Below are 15,584 nucleotides of genomic sequence, written 5' to 3' on the forward strand. Positions count from 1 at the left end.
TCCCCTCTTCTGTCTCGCCAACATTCTCCTCCTCTTCCTCCTCATCCTCCTCCACCTCCTCCGATATGCGCTGAGAAACAGACCTAAGGGTGCTTTGGCTATCAACAAGGGAATCTTCTTCCCCCGTCTCTTGTGACGAGCGCAAAGCTTCCGACTTCATGCTGACCAGAGAGTTTTTCAACAGGCCAAGCAGCGGGATGGTGAGGCTGATGATGGCGGCATCACCACTGACCATCTGTGTTGACTCCTCAAAGTTACTCAGCACCTGACAGATATCAGACATCCACGTCCACTCCTCATTGTAGACTTGAGGAAGCTGACTGACCTGACTACCAGTTCTGGTGGAAGTTGACATCTGGCAGTCTACAATCGCTCTGCGCTGCTGGTAAACTCTGGATAACATGGTAAGTGTTGAATTCCACCTCGTGGGCACGTCGCACAACAGTCGGTGAGCGGGCAGTTGGAGGCGGCGCTGCGCTGCCCTGAGAGTGGCAGCATCTGTGCTGGACTTCTTGAAATGCGCACAGATGCGGCGCACCTTCGTGAGCAAATCAGACAGATTGGGGTATGTCTTGAGGAAACGCTGAACTATGAGATTTAACACATGGGCCAGGCATGGCACATGTGTCAGTCTGCCGAGTTGCAGAGCTGCCACCAGGTTACGGCCGTTGTCACACACAACCATGCCTGGCTTCAGGTTCAGCGGTGCCAGCCACAGATCAGTCTGCGCCATGATGCCGTGTAATAACTCTTGGGCGGTGTGCCTTTTATCGCCTAGGCTCAGCAGTTTGAGCACCGCCTGCTGTCGCCTAGCGATGGCACTGCTGCTGTGCCTAGAGCTACCGACTGATGGCGCCATGCCCACGGGTGGTAATTCGGAGGAGGAGGTGGAGGAGGGGTGGGAGGAGGCATAGTAGGCCTTTGAGACCTGGACCGAGGTAGGCCCCGCAATCCTCGGCGTCGGCAGTATATGACCAGCCCCAGGGTCAGACTCGGTCCCAGCCTCCACCAAGTTAACCCAATGTGCCGTCAGCGATATATAGTGGCCCTGCCCGGCAGCACTCGTCCACGTGTCCGTGGTCAGGTGGACCTTGTCAGAAACGGCGTTGGTCAGGGCACGGAGGATGTTCTCTGACACGTGCTTGTGCAGGGCTGGGACGGCACATCGGGAAAAGTAGTGGCGGCTGGGGACCGAATACCGAGGGGCGGCCGCCGCCATGAGGTTTCGAAAGGCCTCGGTCTCTACCAGCCTATAGGGCAGCATCTCCAGGCTAAGCAACTTGGAGATGTGGACGTTGAGGGCTTGGGCGTGTGGGTGGGTTGCGCTATACCTCCTTTTGCGCTCCAGCGTCTAGGGTATGGAGAGCTGAACGCTGGTGGATGCTGTGGAGGATCGTGGAGGCGAAGATGGGGTTTTCGCACGGGAGGTGTTTGGGCCGGGGTCCTGGGCAGGGGGCTGACTAGCAGATGACACAGGGGAAGGAGTAGTGGTGTGCCCGGCCGGAGGTGAACGGGCTTGGTGCCATTGAGTGGGGTGTTTAGCATTCAGATGCCTGCACATACTGGTGGTAGTTAAGCTAGTAGTGGTGGAACCCCTGCTGATCCTGGTTTGGCAAAGGTTGCACACCACAGTCCGTCGGTCATCCGGTGTTTCTTTAAAAAACCTCCAGACTTCTGAAAATCTAGCCCTCGACACGGGAGCTTGACTACGGGCAACATTTGGCGCTGATGCACCAGCTCTGGCCCTGCCTCTCCATCTGACCCCACCACTGCCTCTTCCAACCTGTTCTGTTATAGGACTCGCCTCCGTCTCAGAAGCACTGTGTTCACCCGGCCTATCAACCCAGCTTGGGTCTGTCACCTCATCATCCTCCGATCCCTCAGTCTGCTCCCCCCTCGGACTTCCTGCCCTGACAACAACTTCACCACTGTCTGACAACCGTGTCTCCTCATCGTCCGACACCTCTTTACACACTTCTTCCACTACGTCAATAATGTCATCATCACCCACAGACTGCGACTGGTGGAAAATTGCTCAGCAGCAGCAGGACATGTGGTTTGTGACTGTGGGAAGGGTCCAGAAAACAGTTCCTCAGAGTATGCCGGTTCAAAAGCCAAATTTTGGTGGGAGGGGGCAGACTGGGGGGAAGGAGGCTGAGGTGGAGGAGCTGGAGGAGTGCCGATTTCGGTGACATGGGTGGACTGCGTGGAAGACTGACTGGTGGACAAATGGCTAGAAGCATTGTCCGCAATCCACGACATCACCTCTTCGCACTGTTCTGGCCTCAACAGTGCTCTACCACGAGTCCCAGTAACTTGAGACATGATGAACCTAGGGAGTGTACCTCTGCGGCGTTCCTCTGCTCCCCCATCAGCAGGTGGTGTCTCACCCCGCCCAGGACCACGGCCTCTGACCCCTGCAGTAGTTGGACGCCCACGTCCACGCCCTCGTCCTCTACCCCTAGCCCTCGGGTTAAACATTTTCCAAATTAAAGTGTAAACTTTTAATTTTTTTTTTTTTTGTGTTTATTTTTTTTTAGTTTTTATTTTTTTTAACAAAACGATGCTATCCTATTGCTATGGCTAGTTTCTAACCTACACTGACAGCACACAACTGGATTTTGTGCTTTGCAAGATGAGTTTGAGCTATAAAATGAAATAAAGGTAAAAAAAAAAAAAAATCAGCAGACTCTGCCTATTTCTACTCAAACCCCTAATAAATTGTCCCACTTTGGTGTTTGAGGTGGATATGTGTGTCACTAAGAGCTAAACACAACGGTCGCAGGTCTCCCAGCAAATTCCTCACAGTATGGTACTAGCTGCACTACTAGTGCCAGCAAGCCCAGTCACAAGCAAACAAAAAAAAGGAAAATAATGCTATTGTAGGCCTAAGTAAGCCGTTGGGGTTCTCCTATGGCTATTTTGTAGCCTACAATGAGAGCACACTGCTTTGCAAGATGAGTTTGAGCTATAAAATGAAATACAGCAACAAAAAAAAAAAAATCAGCAGACTCTGCCTAATTCTACTCAAACCCCTAATAAATTGTCCCACTTCGGTGTTTGAGGTGGATATGCGTGTCACTAAGAGCTAAACACAACGGTCGCAAGTCCCCCTGCAAATTCCTCACAATATGGTTCTAGCTGCACTACTAATGCCAGCAAGCCCAGCCACAAGCAAACAAAAAAAAGGAAAATATAACGCTATTGTAGGCCTAAGTAAGCCGTTGGGGTTCTCCTATGGCTATTTTGTAGCCTACAATGAGAGCACACTGCTTTGCAAGATGAGTTTGAGCTATAAAATGAAATACAGCTAAAAAAAAAAAAAATCAGCAGACTCTGCCTAATTCTAATCAAACCCCTAATAAATTGTCCCACTTCGGTGTTTGAGGTGGATATGTGTGTCACTAAGAGCTAAACACAACGGTAGCAAGTCTCCCAGCAAATTCCTCACAATATGGTACTAGCTGCACTACTAGTGCCAGCAAGCCCAGCCACAAGCAAATAAAAAAAAAATGTGTAACGTTATTGTAGCCCTAAGAAGGGCTGTTGGGTTCTTGTAGAATCACTCCTGCCTAACACTATTCTAATAGAACACCCTAACGCTTTCCCTGACCAGCAGCAGCTCTCTCCCTAGCGGCATCCAGACACAGAATGATCCGAGCAGCGCAGGCAGGGGCTAGTCTATTCCAGGGTCACCTGATCTGGCCAGCCAACCACTGCTATCGACGTGTAAGGGTACCACGTCATGCTGGGTAGAGTGCAGAGTCTCTTGGCTTGTGATTGGCCCTGTTTCTGGCCGCCAAAAAGCAAAACGGCGGGAGATGCCATTTTCTCGAGCGGGCGAAGTATTCGTCTGAGCAACGAGCAGTTTCGAGTACGCTAATGCTCGAACGAGCATCAAGCTCGGACGAGTATGTTCGCTCATCTCTAATCTACAATCATTTTATTTTTGAAAGGGCTTCTCTTATATTATTACTGTTTTTGGGTTTAAATGTTATGGCTGTTATCTACAATAATTTCTCTTAGGTCTCTATATGGTAATATTTTTATGTGCACAGTGTGGTGGAATTGTTTAAGGGTGCTGAATTGATTTGTTCCCCCTCCTGCACATTCAGAAGTAATATATCAGGCTATTTTTAGGGTCCTCCATGCCTGTGCTGACACTGGGTGTAAAGAGACACTATTTTAGGTACCAGGTCCTACTTTATAGTAGGTGATTGTGCCCCATATTCTTCCACCTATTTTTCTGCAGGTGGTGCTGCCTGAGGCAAGATGCTCAACCCATCTCATAGATGGTGCACCCCTACATATTATAGTCTATAAACTCTCCCTACAAACCAAAACGTATGCCGCCAAGTAGACTGAAGACTTCTGTTCCAATAACCAAGTGTATCTTTCTTCAGGTAGCTAAGATGAATGAATGTACAAACCATACAGTGAAGGAATTCAATCTTTTAGCTTTTTACACCTCTGCGGCTGGACAGATTGCATTGTTCATTGGAGTTTCTCTGATGTATATGATGACCGTCATTGGCAATGTCATCATTATCACCCTTGTATGTTTAGTGACCCAGCTCCACACTCCTATGTATTTCTTCCTATGTAATCTCTCCTCTGCAGATATCGCCTATGTGTCTGTTACTCTACCAAAGCTGCTGTCCATCACCGCTACAGGTGATCACATGATCTCATTTCCTGGCTGTATTACTCAGTTGTATTTCTTTTTACTGTGTGGTCAGGCTGAAATGTTCATCCTGACGTGTATGGCTTGTGATCGCTATGTGGCCATCTGTAAGCCGTTACAGTATGCAATGATCATGAGAAGAAGGGTGAGACTTACAATGGCTGCCACCTCCTGGATCATTGGTATTGTTAACTCCGTGTGGCATTCAATGATCGCAGCTACTTTATCTTTCTGCTCTTCCAATGAAATTGACCACTTTTTCTGTGATCTGAAGACGTTAAGCATGCTCTCCGCCAGTGACTCCACATACCGAGATATTTTGACCACTGTCCAGAGCGTATTCATCGGATGCCTACCTTTTTCGCTCATCGTAGTGTCCTACGTCTACATCATTTCCACTATATTAAAGATCAAATCCTCGAGGGGTCGTCATAAAGCTTTCTCCAGTTGTACTTCTCACATCACCACAGTCATATTATTCTATGGACCAATTATCTTCTTAAACATGAAACCAGAGACTGACAATTCCAGACAAGACGACAAATTGCTCTCTATTATATATGTGGCTGTGGTCCCGATGTTAAACCCTTTGGTCTATAGTCTAAGAAATAAAGATGTACTGGACGCAACAGAAAAAGTAAAACTCTACTTGAAGAACATTTAACTTACTTTGTGATGAAATATGTTGGAGTGTTGAATTTGTTCATGTTTATTTCCTCAACTGCTACAATTATGTAAGAGCTAAATTATGTAAGAGCTAAATCAACAGTTTGATTTGTGTAAAATTATTCCTCAATCAAGAATATTTTGAATGGCTGTGATATACCTAGAATTCAAAATAGCAGTTTTGTATCAGATTAACAAATGATAGTTTGTCGGACCAATGTTGGACCATCATCTGGTCTCAGCCCTCTCCTGTTAACCAGGTATTCTGGTTGCTAAGAAAGATCCATAGAGTGAAAGAGGAGGGGACAGGAGATACAGTCAGTCTTTGGGCTGAGAAATGTGAGTGAAGCTATGCACTGTGCTGGTTATGGTCTCTTCTCAATAATTACTGGAAGCAACAGAATATCCTTCATGTGTGCTCTGTCAACACTCTACACCCGAACTATTATGTTCACAAACATTATCTACCTCCAATACCTGCAGCTACTAGAATCTATTATCATCCATAAGCCATCCCTGTACACAATCAGCTTCTTTCTAGGTTTTGACAAGTCAGGTTAGTGACTTTATTTCTGTATGCTTTGTCTCCTCCGTTCTCTATGCTACACATTGCCCACTATCATGGGATGAGGGGAGAGTGATAGCATCGGCTGAACAGGCTGACTGACAAATTCATTGTAGAAAAAGACAACAGTCCATCAAGTCCAACCTATTTGAGAGCAGGAACCCCATCTACAGATGTAGACAAGTTTAGTTTAACACTTAACCAGGTAAAAAAACAGTTGCACCCTTTATCCTTGACTTTCCCATTGATATCAATGGTTTCTACTGTTTGATATTCCCTTTGTGCAGTTAGACTCACTAATAATAAATGTGGGCCATTGTGTGGTGTAGGAAATCCTGAACATGTGGGTTTTCAGGTCATGTTTAAGGTTTGGAAGGTGGGGGAGAGTCTGACACATTTTAGAGACTAGTGAGTTTCAGAGTGTGGGGGAAGCTCAGGAGGAGGAGATGATTGTGAAAGGAGCTTATGGTAAGAGAGTGAAGCAAAATGTCTTGTGAGTAACGGAGATTATGTGTGGGACGGCACTGGGTGATTTATTCAGACATATATGAAGGAGACAGGTTGTGAAGGGCTCTGTAAGTGATGGTCGATATTTTAAACTGATTTTATTTTTCAGTGGGCAACCAATGGAGAGATATGGATAGATTGGAGGGCAGATAGAGTATTAGCTGGGAGACCATAGAGAAGAATATTGTAGCAGTCCAAATCAGAGAATATGAGGGCATGGACGAGCAATTTTGTAGACTCTGAGTTGATGAATGGTTGGATTTTAGAGATGTTCTTGAGTTGGAGGCAGCAGTTTGTAGTAAGGCCTGGATGTGGGGCTTAACGGATAAAGCAGAGTCAAAGATGACTCCAAAACAGTGGATGTTGGACAGTTTGGAGCTATGAATTGTGCCTGGTAGGTTTGGTGGAAAAGATATGAGGGGTAATGAGGGGTAATATATCATTAGGCCGGCTCCTTGAGACAGTTCTGTTTTTGGAGCTCACTGCCCTCAGATTCATTAACCCCTTCATGCTCTGCACTGTACATGAATGGCGCAGAGGTGGGGGTGTGTACAGAGAGGGGGGGGGGTTGCTGCATATTGTTTGCACTGATCACAGGCATTAACTCTTCCGATGTCGCCAACAAAGCTGCCAGCGGTATTTAAAAAAATAAAGGCGTCTTGGCCATCTTGGTTCCAATAGTCACTCCCCCATCAATGGTGGCCATGACAGCCTTGGGTCTTCATCAGATCTGAGGGGGTCTGGTTTCTGCAGATTTGTTACAATGAGACAGTGACTCATTGTAATGAATACTGTACAAAAATGGCATTTACTACAATACAGTAGTATTGCAGTATATGGTAGGAACGATTAGACCATCTATGGTTAATGTACCCTAGAGGGTCTAAAAAAATTAGTAAAAAAAAAAACTGTTCAAAAAAGTTTCAAAAATAATAAAAAAAACAAAAAACCTAAATGTTCAAATCACCCCCCTTTCCCTAGAACTGATATAACACATAAAAAACATAAAAAATCACAGACACAATAGGTATCTTCACGTTTGAAAATGCCCGATCTATCAAAGTGTAAAACTGGTTATTTCCAGCGGTGACCCCCATATCGGGAAATAGCACCCAAATGTCCCAAAAGCGACTTTTACACCATTTTACATCACATAAAAAAATGGAATAAAAAGTGATCAAAATGTTGCACAGTTCTCAATATGGTAGAAATGAAAAGGTTGGCTTATTTAGCAAAACATTTACACATCACACAGCTCCTTACAACATAGTATGAAAAAGTTATTAGCTTCAGAAGATGGCATTTTTTTTTCTTTCACATACACATTCGTTCAACTTGAAAATGTATTAAAACGCAATAAAACCTGTAGAAATTTGGCATCACTGTGATCGCATTAAACCAAGGAATAAAGTAGTAGATGTGTTATTTGGAGCACACACAAAGTTGTACAAACGGAGCCCACAATTACATGATGCAAACACGTTTTTTTAAAATTTTTCCACACTTGCAATTTTTTTTTAGCTTCCCAGTAAATGGCATGGAATAATAAATAATGCCATGGAGGAGTAGAATTTGCTATGCACAAAATAAGCATGTTATGGATTTTTGGAGGTGGAGAGTGAGAAATAAACAAAAAAACCTGCATCCTTAAGGGGTTAAAGTGGTTTCTGCTTAGCCTCTGATGTTGTTCCTGTGCCACCTGTGCTGATCTCCTGTCTGTTCTTGACCATGAATCTGCCTTCCGTTTCGTTACCTTGCCTTGACTACCACCGTGGACAAAGTCGCACCTGTCGAACCACGCAGCAGTAAGTCCAACCCGCTTTGCAGCGGGCTCTGGTGAAATACGGGTGCCGCTTAGACTCTGCTCCCAGGTGTCGACTTACATCATTGTCCGCAGTAATCCAGTGGGTCCACTTCCCGTGGAGCCTGACAGCTGGCTTATAGGCGTGTGAAGACTTAAAACCACAGATGCACCACTAGGGAATTCTGGTAATTATGCAAATATGTTTTACAAGTGGTTAAATTCAATAAAATGTTTTCTTTTTCTGCTTTAAAAGGCAGCCCTCTTAACACCAAGTATGACTTACAATAAGTCTAATAACATGATGTGGGATTAAGCCAAACCAGTATATGTGTTCCAGATGAACAGACTACCAACTATAGACAGCACTGTTTTGATTTGGTTGGGTCTCCTCAGTACAGAATTGTTTTCCATTTAACACCTTGGGAAACATATATGCATACTTCCCAGAATTCCCTAGTGGAACACCTATGGCTTTAAGTCTCCACATGCCAATAATGTGGCCTTAATTGGCAAATTCTCCATAAGGAGAACTCTTACCTTCTGACCATAGTCAATAGCCTATCACACAGTGAAACCAGTTCCCTACACTGTACTGAGGAGACCCAACCAAGTTGAAACAGTGCTGTCTACAGTTGGTAGTCTGGAACACATTTGTGTTCATCTGTAAGAGATATAATGGTTTGGCGTAATCCCACATCATGTTATTGGACTTCTTGTAGGTCATATTTAGTGTTATAAGGAGGCATTGTTTTCCATTTAATACCTCAGAAAACATATTTGCATACTTCCCACTTAGTGCAATGGAATGTCACAAAACAGCTATTGCAGGCAGATAATATAGCTTGTTCACTAAGAAAAAATTAAATAGAGAAAACCATGTCCGCACGGGGGAAGGAACCTCAATAGAAACTTTGTAAATCAAAAGTAGAAAAGACGTAGACAGTAGAGATGAGCGAACATACTCGTCCGAGCTTGATGCTCGTTCGAGCATTAGCGTACCCGAAACTGCTCGTTGCTCGGACGAATACTTCGCCCGCTCGAGAAAATGGCAGCTCCCGCCGTTTTGCTTTTTGGCGGCCAGAAACAGAGCCAATCACAAGCCAGGAGACTCTGCACTCCACCCAGCATGACGTGGTACCCTTACACGTCGATAGCAGTGGTTGGCTGGCCAGATCAGGTGACCCTGGGATAGACTAGCCGCTGCCCGCGCTGCTCGGATCATTCTGTGTCTGGATGCCGGTAGGGAGAGAGCTGCTGCTGGTCAGGGACAGCGTTAGGGTGCTAGTAGATTACTGTTAGGCAGGAGTGATTCAACAAGAACCCAACAGCCCTTCTTAGGGCTACAATAACGTTATACTTTTTTTTTTTTTGTTTGCTTGTGGCTGGGCTTGCTGGCACTAGTAATGCAGCTAGTACCATATTGTGAGGAATTTGCAGGGGGACTTGCTACCGTTGTGTTTAGCTCTTAGTGACACACATATCCACCTCAAACACCAAAGTGGGAAAATTTATTAGGGGTTGGATTTCAATTAGGCACAGTCTGTCATTTCCTTTTTATTTTACGTTTATTTTTTCATAACTCAGCGTCATCTCATCAGTGTGCTTTCATACTTGGCTAGAAAATAGCCAAAGGAGAATCCAAACGGCTTACTTACGCCTACAATAGCGTTATATATATTTTATTTCTGGTTGATCTGCTGGTGGCTGTCCTTGCTGCAGTGCATATACTAGCCAATTGTGAGGAATTTGGAGTGAGACTTGCGACCGCTGTGTTTAGCGCTTAGTGACGCACATATCCATCGCAAAGACCGAAGTGGGAAAATTTATTAGGGGTTGGATTTCAATTAGGCACAGTCTGCCATTTCCTTTTTATTTTACGTTTATTTTTTCATAACTCAGCGTCATCTCATCAGTGTGCTTTCATACTTGGCTAGAAAATAGCCAAAGGAGAATCCAAACGGCTTACTTACGCCTACAATAGCGTTATATATTTTTATTTCTGGTTGATCTGCTGGTGGCTGTTCTTGCTGCAGTGCATATACTAGCCAATTGTGAGGAATTTGGAGTGAGACTTGCGACTGCTGTGTTTAGCGCTTAGTGACGCACATATCCATCGCAAAGACCGAAGTGGGAAAATTTATTAGGGGTTGGATTTCAATTAGGCACAGTCTGCCAGTTTCTTTTTATTTTACGTTTATTTTTTCATAACTCAGCGTCATCTCATCAGTGTGCTTATATACTTGGCTAGAAAATAGCCATAGCAATAGGATAGCATTGTTTGGTTTTAAAAACTAAAAAACACAAAAAAAAACTAAAAAACACAAAAAAAAACAAAAAAAAGTTAAAAACAAAATTAAAGTTATATAACTTTCATTTTCAAAATGTTTAACCCGAGGGCTAGGGGTAGAGGACGAGGACGAGGGCGGGGACGTGGGCGTCCATCTACTGCAGGGGTCAGAGGCCGTGGTCCTGGGTGGGGTGAGACACCACCTGCTGATGAGGGAGCAGGGGAACGCCGCAGAGCTACACTCACTAGGTTCATCATGACTGAAGTTACTGGGACTCGTGGTAGAGCACTGTTGAGGCCAGAACAGTGCGAACAGGTGATGTCGTGGATTGCCGACAATGCTTCGAGCAATTTGTCCACCAGTCAGTCTTCCACGCAGTCCACCCATGTCACCGAAATCGGCACTCCTCCAGCTCCTGCACCTCAGCCTCCTCCCCCCCAGTCTGCCCCCTCCCAGGAAAATTTGGCATCTGAACCGGCATACTCTGAGGAACTGTTTTCTGGACCCTTCCCACAGTCACAAACCACTTGTCCGGTTGCTGCTGAGCAATTTTCCGATGCCCAGGTTTTCCACCAGTCGCAGTCTGTGGGTGATGATGACCTTCTTGATGTAGTGGAAGAAGTGTGTAAAGAGGTGTCCGACGATGAGGAGACACGGTTGTCAGACAGTGGTGAAGTTGTTGTCAGGGCAGGAAGTCCAAGGGGGGAGCAGACTGAGGGATCAGAGGATGATGAGGTGACAGACCCAAGCTGGGTTGAGAGGCCGGGTGAACACAGTGCTTCTGAGACGGAGGAGAGTCCTATAGCAGAACAGGTTGGAAGAGGCAGTGGTGGGGCCAGACGGAGAGGCAGGGCCAGAGCAGGTGCATCAGCGCCAAATGTGTCACGTAGTGAAGCTCCCGTGGCGAGGGCTCCCGCGGCGAGGGCTAGATTTTCAGAAGTCTGGAGGTTCTTTAAGGAAACACCGGATGACCGACGGACTGTGGTGTGCAACCTTTGCCAAACCAGGATCAGCAGGGGTTCCACCACTACTAGCTTAACTACCACCAGTATGCGCAGGCATATGAATGCTAAACACCCGAATCAGTGGCACCAAGCCCGTTCACCTCCGGCCGTGCACACCACTGCTTCTTCCCCTGTGTCAGCTGATAGTCAGCCCCCTGCCCAGGACCCTGGCACAAAAACCCCATCGTCGCCTCCACGATCCTCCACAGCATCCACCAGCGTTCAGCTCTCCATACCCCAGACGCTGGAGCGGAAAAGAAAATATAGTGCAACCCACCCGCACGCCCAAGCCCTTAATGTCCACATCTCCAGATTGCTTAGCCTGGAGATGCTGCCCTGTAGGCTAGTAGAGACCGAGGCCTTTCGCAACCTCATGGCGGCGGCCGCCCCTCGGTATTCGGTCCCTAGCCGCCACTTTTTTTCCCAATGTGCCGTCCCAGCCCTGCACCAGCACGTGTCAGACAACATCATCCGTGCCCTGACCAACGCCGTTTCTGACAAGGTCCACCTGACCACGGACACGTGGACGAGTGCTGCCTGGCAGGGCCACTATATATAGCTGACGGCACATTGGGTTAACTTGGTGGAGGCTGGGACCGAGTCTGACCCAGGGGCTGGTCATATACTGCCGACGCCGAGGATTGCGGGGCCTACCTCCTCCGAACTACCATCCGTGGGCATGGCACCATCAGTCGCTAGCTCTAGGCACAGCAGCAGTGCCGTCGCTAAGCGACAGCAGGCGGTGCTCAAACTGCTGAGCCTAGGCGATAAAAGGCACACCGCCCAAGAACTATTACAGGGCATCACGGCGCAGACTGATCTGTGGCTGGCACCGCTGAACCTGAAGCCAGGCATGGTTGTGTGTGACAACGGCCGTAACCTGGTGGCGGCTCTGCAACTCGACAGACTGACACATGTGCCATGCCTGGCCCATGTGTTAAATCTGATAGTTCAGCGTTTCCTCAAGACATACCCCAATCTGTCAGATTTGCTCACGAAGGTGCGCCGCATCTGTGCGCATTTCAGGAAGTCCAGCACAGATGCTGCCACTCTCAGGGCAGCGCAGCGCCGCCTCCAACTGCCCGCTCACCGACTGTTGTGCGACGTGCCCACGAGGTGGAATTCAACATTAACCATGTTATCCAGAGCTTACCAGCAGCGCAGAGCGATTGTAGACTGCCAGATGTCAACTTCCACCAGAACTGGTAGTCAGGCCAGTCAGCTTCCTCAAGTCTACAATGAGGAGTGGACGTGGATGTCTGATATCTGTCAGGTGCTGAGTAACTTTGAGGAGTCAACACAGATGGTCAGTGGCGATGCCGCCATCATCAGCCTCACCATCCCGCTGCTTGGCCTGTTGAAAAACTCTCTGATCAGCATGAAGTCGGAAGCTTTGCGCTCGTCACAAGAGACGGGGGAAGAAGATTCCCTTGTTGATAGCCAAAGCACCCTCAGGTCTGTTTCTCAGCGCATATCGGAGGAGGTGGAGGAGGATGAGGAGGAAGAGGAGGAGAATGTTGGCGAGACACAAGAGGGGAGCATTGCTCAGACCTTCACTGTTCAGCGTGTATGGGCAGAAGAAGAGGAGTTGGAGGAGTTGGAGGAGGAGGAAATGGGCAGTCAGGCCAGTGAGGGGAGTGAATTCTTGCGCGTTGGGACTCTGGCGCATATGGCAGATTTCATGCTAGGCTGCCTATCCCGTGACCCTCGCGTTCAAAGAATTTATTCCAGCTCCGATTACTGGGTATTCACTCTCCTGGACCCACGGTACAAGCAAAATCTTTCCACTCTCATCCCTGGAGAGGAAAGGAGTGTGAGAATGCATGAATACCAGCAGGCCCTGGTGCACAAGCTGAAACAGTATTTCCCTTCTGACAGCGCTAGCGGCAGAGTGCGTAGTTCTGCGGGACAAGTAGCGAGGGAGAGTAGGCGAGCAGGCAGCTTGTCCAGCACTGGCAAGGGTACGCTTTACAAGGCTTTTGCCAGCTTTATGTCACCCCAGCAAGACACTGTCACCTGTCCCCAGTCTCGGCAGAGTAGGGCTGATCTTTACAGAAAGATGGTGAGGGAGTACGTAGCTGACCATACCATCGTCCTAAATGATCACACAGCTCCCTACAACTACTGGGTTTCAAAGCTGGACATGTGGCACGAACTGGCGCTGTACGCCTTGGAGGTTCTTGCCTGCCCTGCCGCTAGCGTCTTGTCCGAGCGGGTTTTCAGTGCAGCTGGTGGCATCATCACCGATAAGCGTACACGCCTGTCGACTGACAGCGCTGACAGGCTGACGCTTATTAAGATGAATAAAGCCTGGATTTCTCATAATTTCCAATCTCCACCAGGTGAAGGAAGCTCAACCTGAATAATTTATGCACTCCTCCTCCTCCTCATTTTCCTCCTTCTCCTCCTCTTTGTACACTAAAGCAGAGGAAACTGGCTATTTTTTGACAGGGCCCACTGGCTCTAGCTATAGTACTTTATGCATTTAATTTTTCTGGAGGGCCACCTACCCGGTCCTCTGTTTTAAACAATTTTTGGGAGTGCCACATACAGGCACTCAATCTATTCAATTTTTCTGGAGGGCCACCTACCTGCTCCTCTGGTTTGAAAACTTTTTTGGACTGCCACATACAGGCACTCAATCTATTTCATTTTTCTGGAGGGCCACCTACCTGCTCCTCTGGTTTGAAAACTTTTTTGGACTGCCACATACAGGCACTCAATCTATTTCATTTTTCTGGAGGGCCACCTACCTGCTCCTCTGGTTTGAAAACTTTTTTGGACTGCCACATACAGGCACTCAATCTATTTCATTTTTCTGGAGGGCCACCTACCTGCTCCTCTGGTTTGAAAACTTTTTTGGACTGCCACATACAGGCACTCAATCTATTCCATTTTTCTGGAGGGCCACCTACCTGCTCCCCTGGTTTGAAAACTTTTTTGGACTGCCACATACAGGCACTCAATCTATTTCATTTTTCTGGAGGGCCACCTACCTGCTCCTCTGGTTTGAAAACCTTTTTGGACTGCCACATACAGGCACTCAATCTATTCCATTTTTCTGGAGGGCCACCTACCTGCTCCTCTGGTTTGAAAACTTTTTTGGACTGCCACATACAGGCACTATCCAAATTAAATTGTCTCCATAGCAGCCTCCACACGGTGTCTCCATTGCTACCTCCAAAAGTCGTCCATATAGCTGCCTCCATACATCGTCCCCTTATCAAACGAGGTGTGTCAGGCAGAAATTTGGGTTGTTTTCATGAATTCCACATCAAAGTTGTTAACTTTGTCGCCACCCTGCTGTGTAATCCACAAAATATACTGGCAAACTTTTATCATGTACCGATATTATTGGAGCGCTTCTTGCTCACCTCCTTTGGTTCCTCTCTGCCACCCATTGGTTTGAAGCCTGAGTCCATTTAGGGTATGTCGCCATGACACTCTCTAGCCTGCTGCCGCTGCCTCTGCATGCCGTCCCCTATAGTGTCAGGGTCAATTATGGATGTTTTAGATGCTATCTAGCTTCATTCTGTCACTCTGTCATGGCCATGCTGTTGCCCATAATTTTGGCATAATGGTGCGATTAAGCAGCCTCAGAGGCATCCATGCATGCTGCCCCTGCTGTTTCCTGTCCATTTCCGTGGTGTTTCCATCCTTTTCTGAGGTTCCCAGGTGTTTGGCCAAGCTTCCCTGTGCAGAGCCTTGGTCCCCTTGAAAAATGCTCGAGTCTCCCATTGACTTCAATGGGGCTCGTTATTCGAGACGAGCACTCGAGCATCGGGAAAAGTTCGTCTCGAATAACGAGTACCCGAGCATTTTAGTGCTCGCTCATCTCTAGTAGACAGCACTCCAGATTTCCAAAATTCTAAAAGGGTGAAGTTTATTGAAACAGTGGCGACGTTTTGGTGTGAACCAACTTTATCAAGAAAATAGTAAACACAAAACCAAATAGAACTACCTTTCAATAAGATAGTAAGAACATTACACATACTGTGATTTTTTTTATTTTTAAAAACGTCAAAAAAAATTGATGAATTTATCAAGATTTGCTGGTGCTCCCTGG

The 15,584-nt window shown here is 47.0% G+C and overlaps 1 protein-coding gene across 1 annotated transcript; it reads left to right on the top strand.

Moving 5' to 3' along the window:
- The first annotated feature begins 4,346 nt into the window (after window positions 1-4,346).
- LOC140128540 (olfactory receptor 1E16-like) lies at window positions 4,347-5,348 on the top strand. Its single transcript, XM_072150237.1, has one exon. It carries the CDS (start codon window positions 4,347-4,349, stop codon window positions 5,346-5,348), a length of 1,002 nt encoding a protein of 333 aa, XP_072006338.1.
- The last annotated feature ends 10,236 nt before the right edge of the window (window positions 5,349-15,584 follow it).

The sequence above is a fragment of the Engystomops pustulosus genome, chromosome 4 (genome assembly GCF_040894005.1).
Source record: "Engystomops pustulosus chromosome 4, aEngPut4.maternal, whole genome shotgun sequence".
Taxonomy (NCBI): Eukaryota; Metazoa; Chordata; class Amphibia; order Anura; family Leptodactylidae; genus Engystomops; species Engystomops pustulosus.

What these genes read in the sequence shown, in the direction of transcription:
- LOC140128540 (XM_072150237.1), top strand. Translation starts at nt 4,347, where the DNA reads ATGCCGCCAAGTAGACTGAAGACTTCTGTTCCAATAACCAAGTGTATC.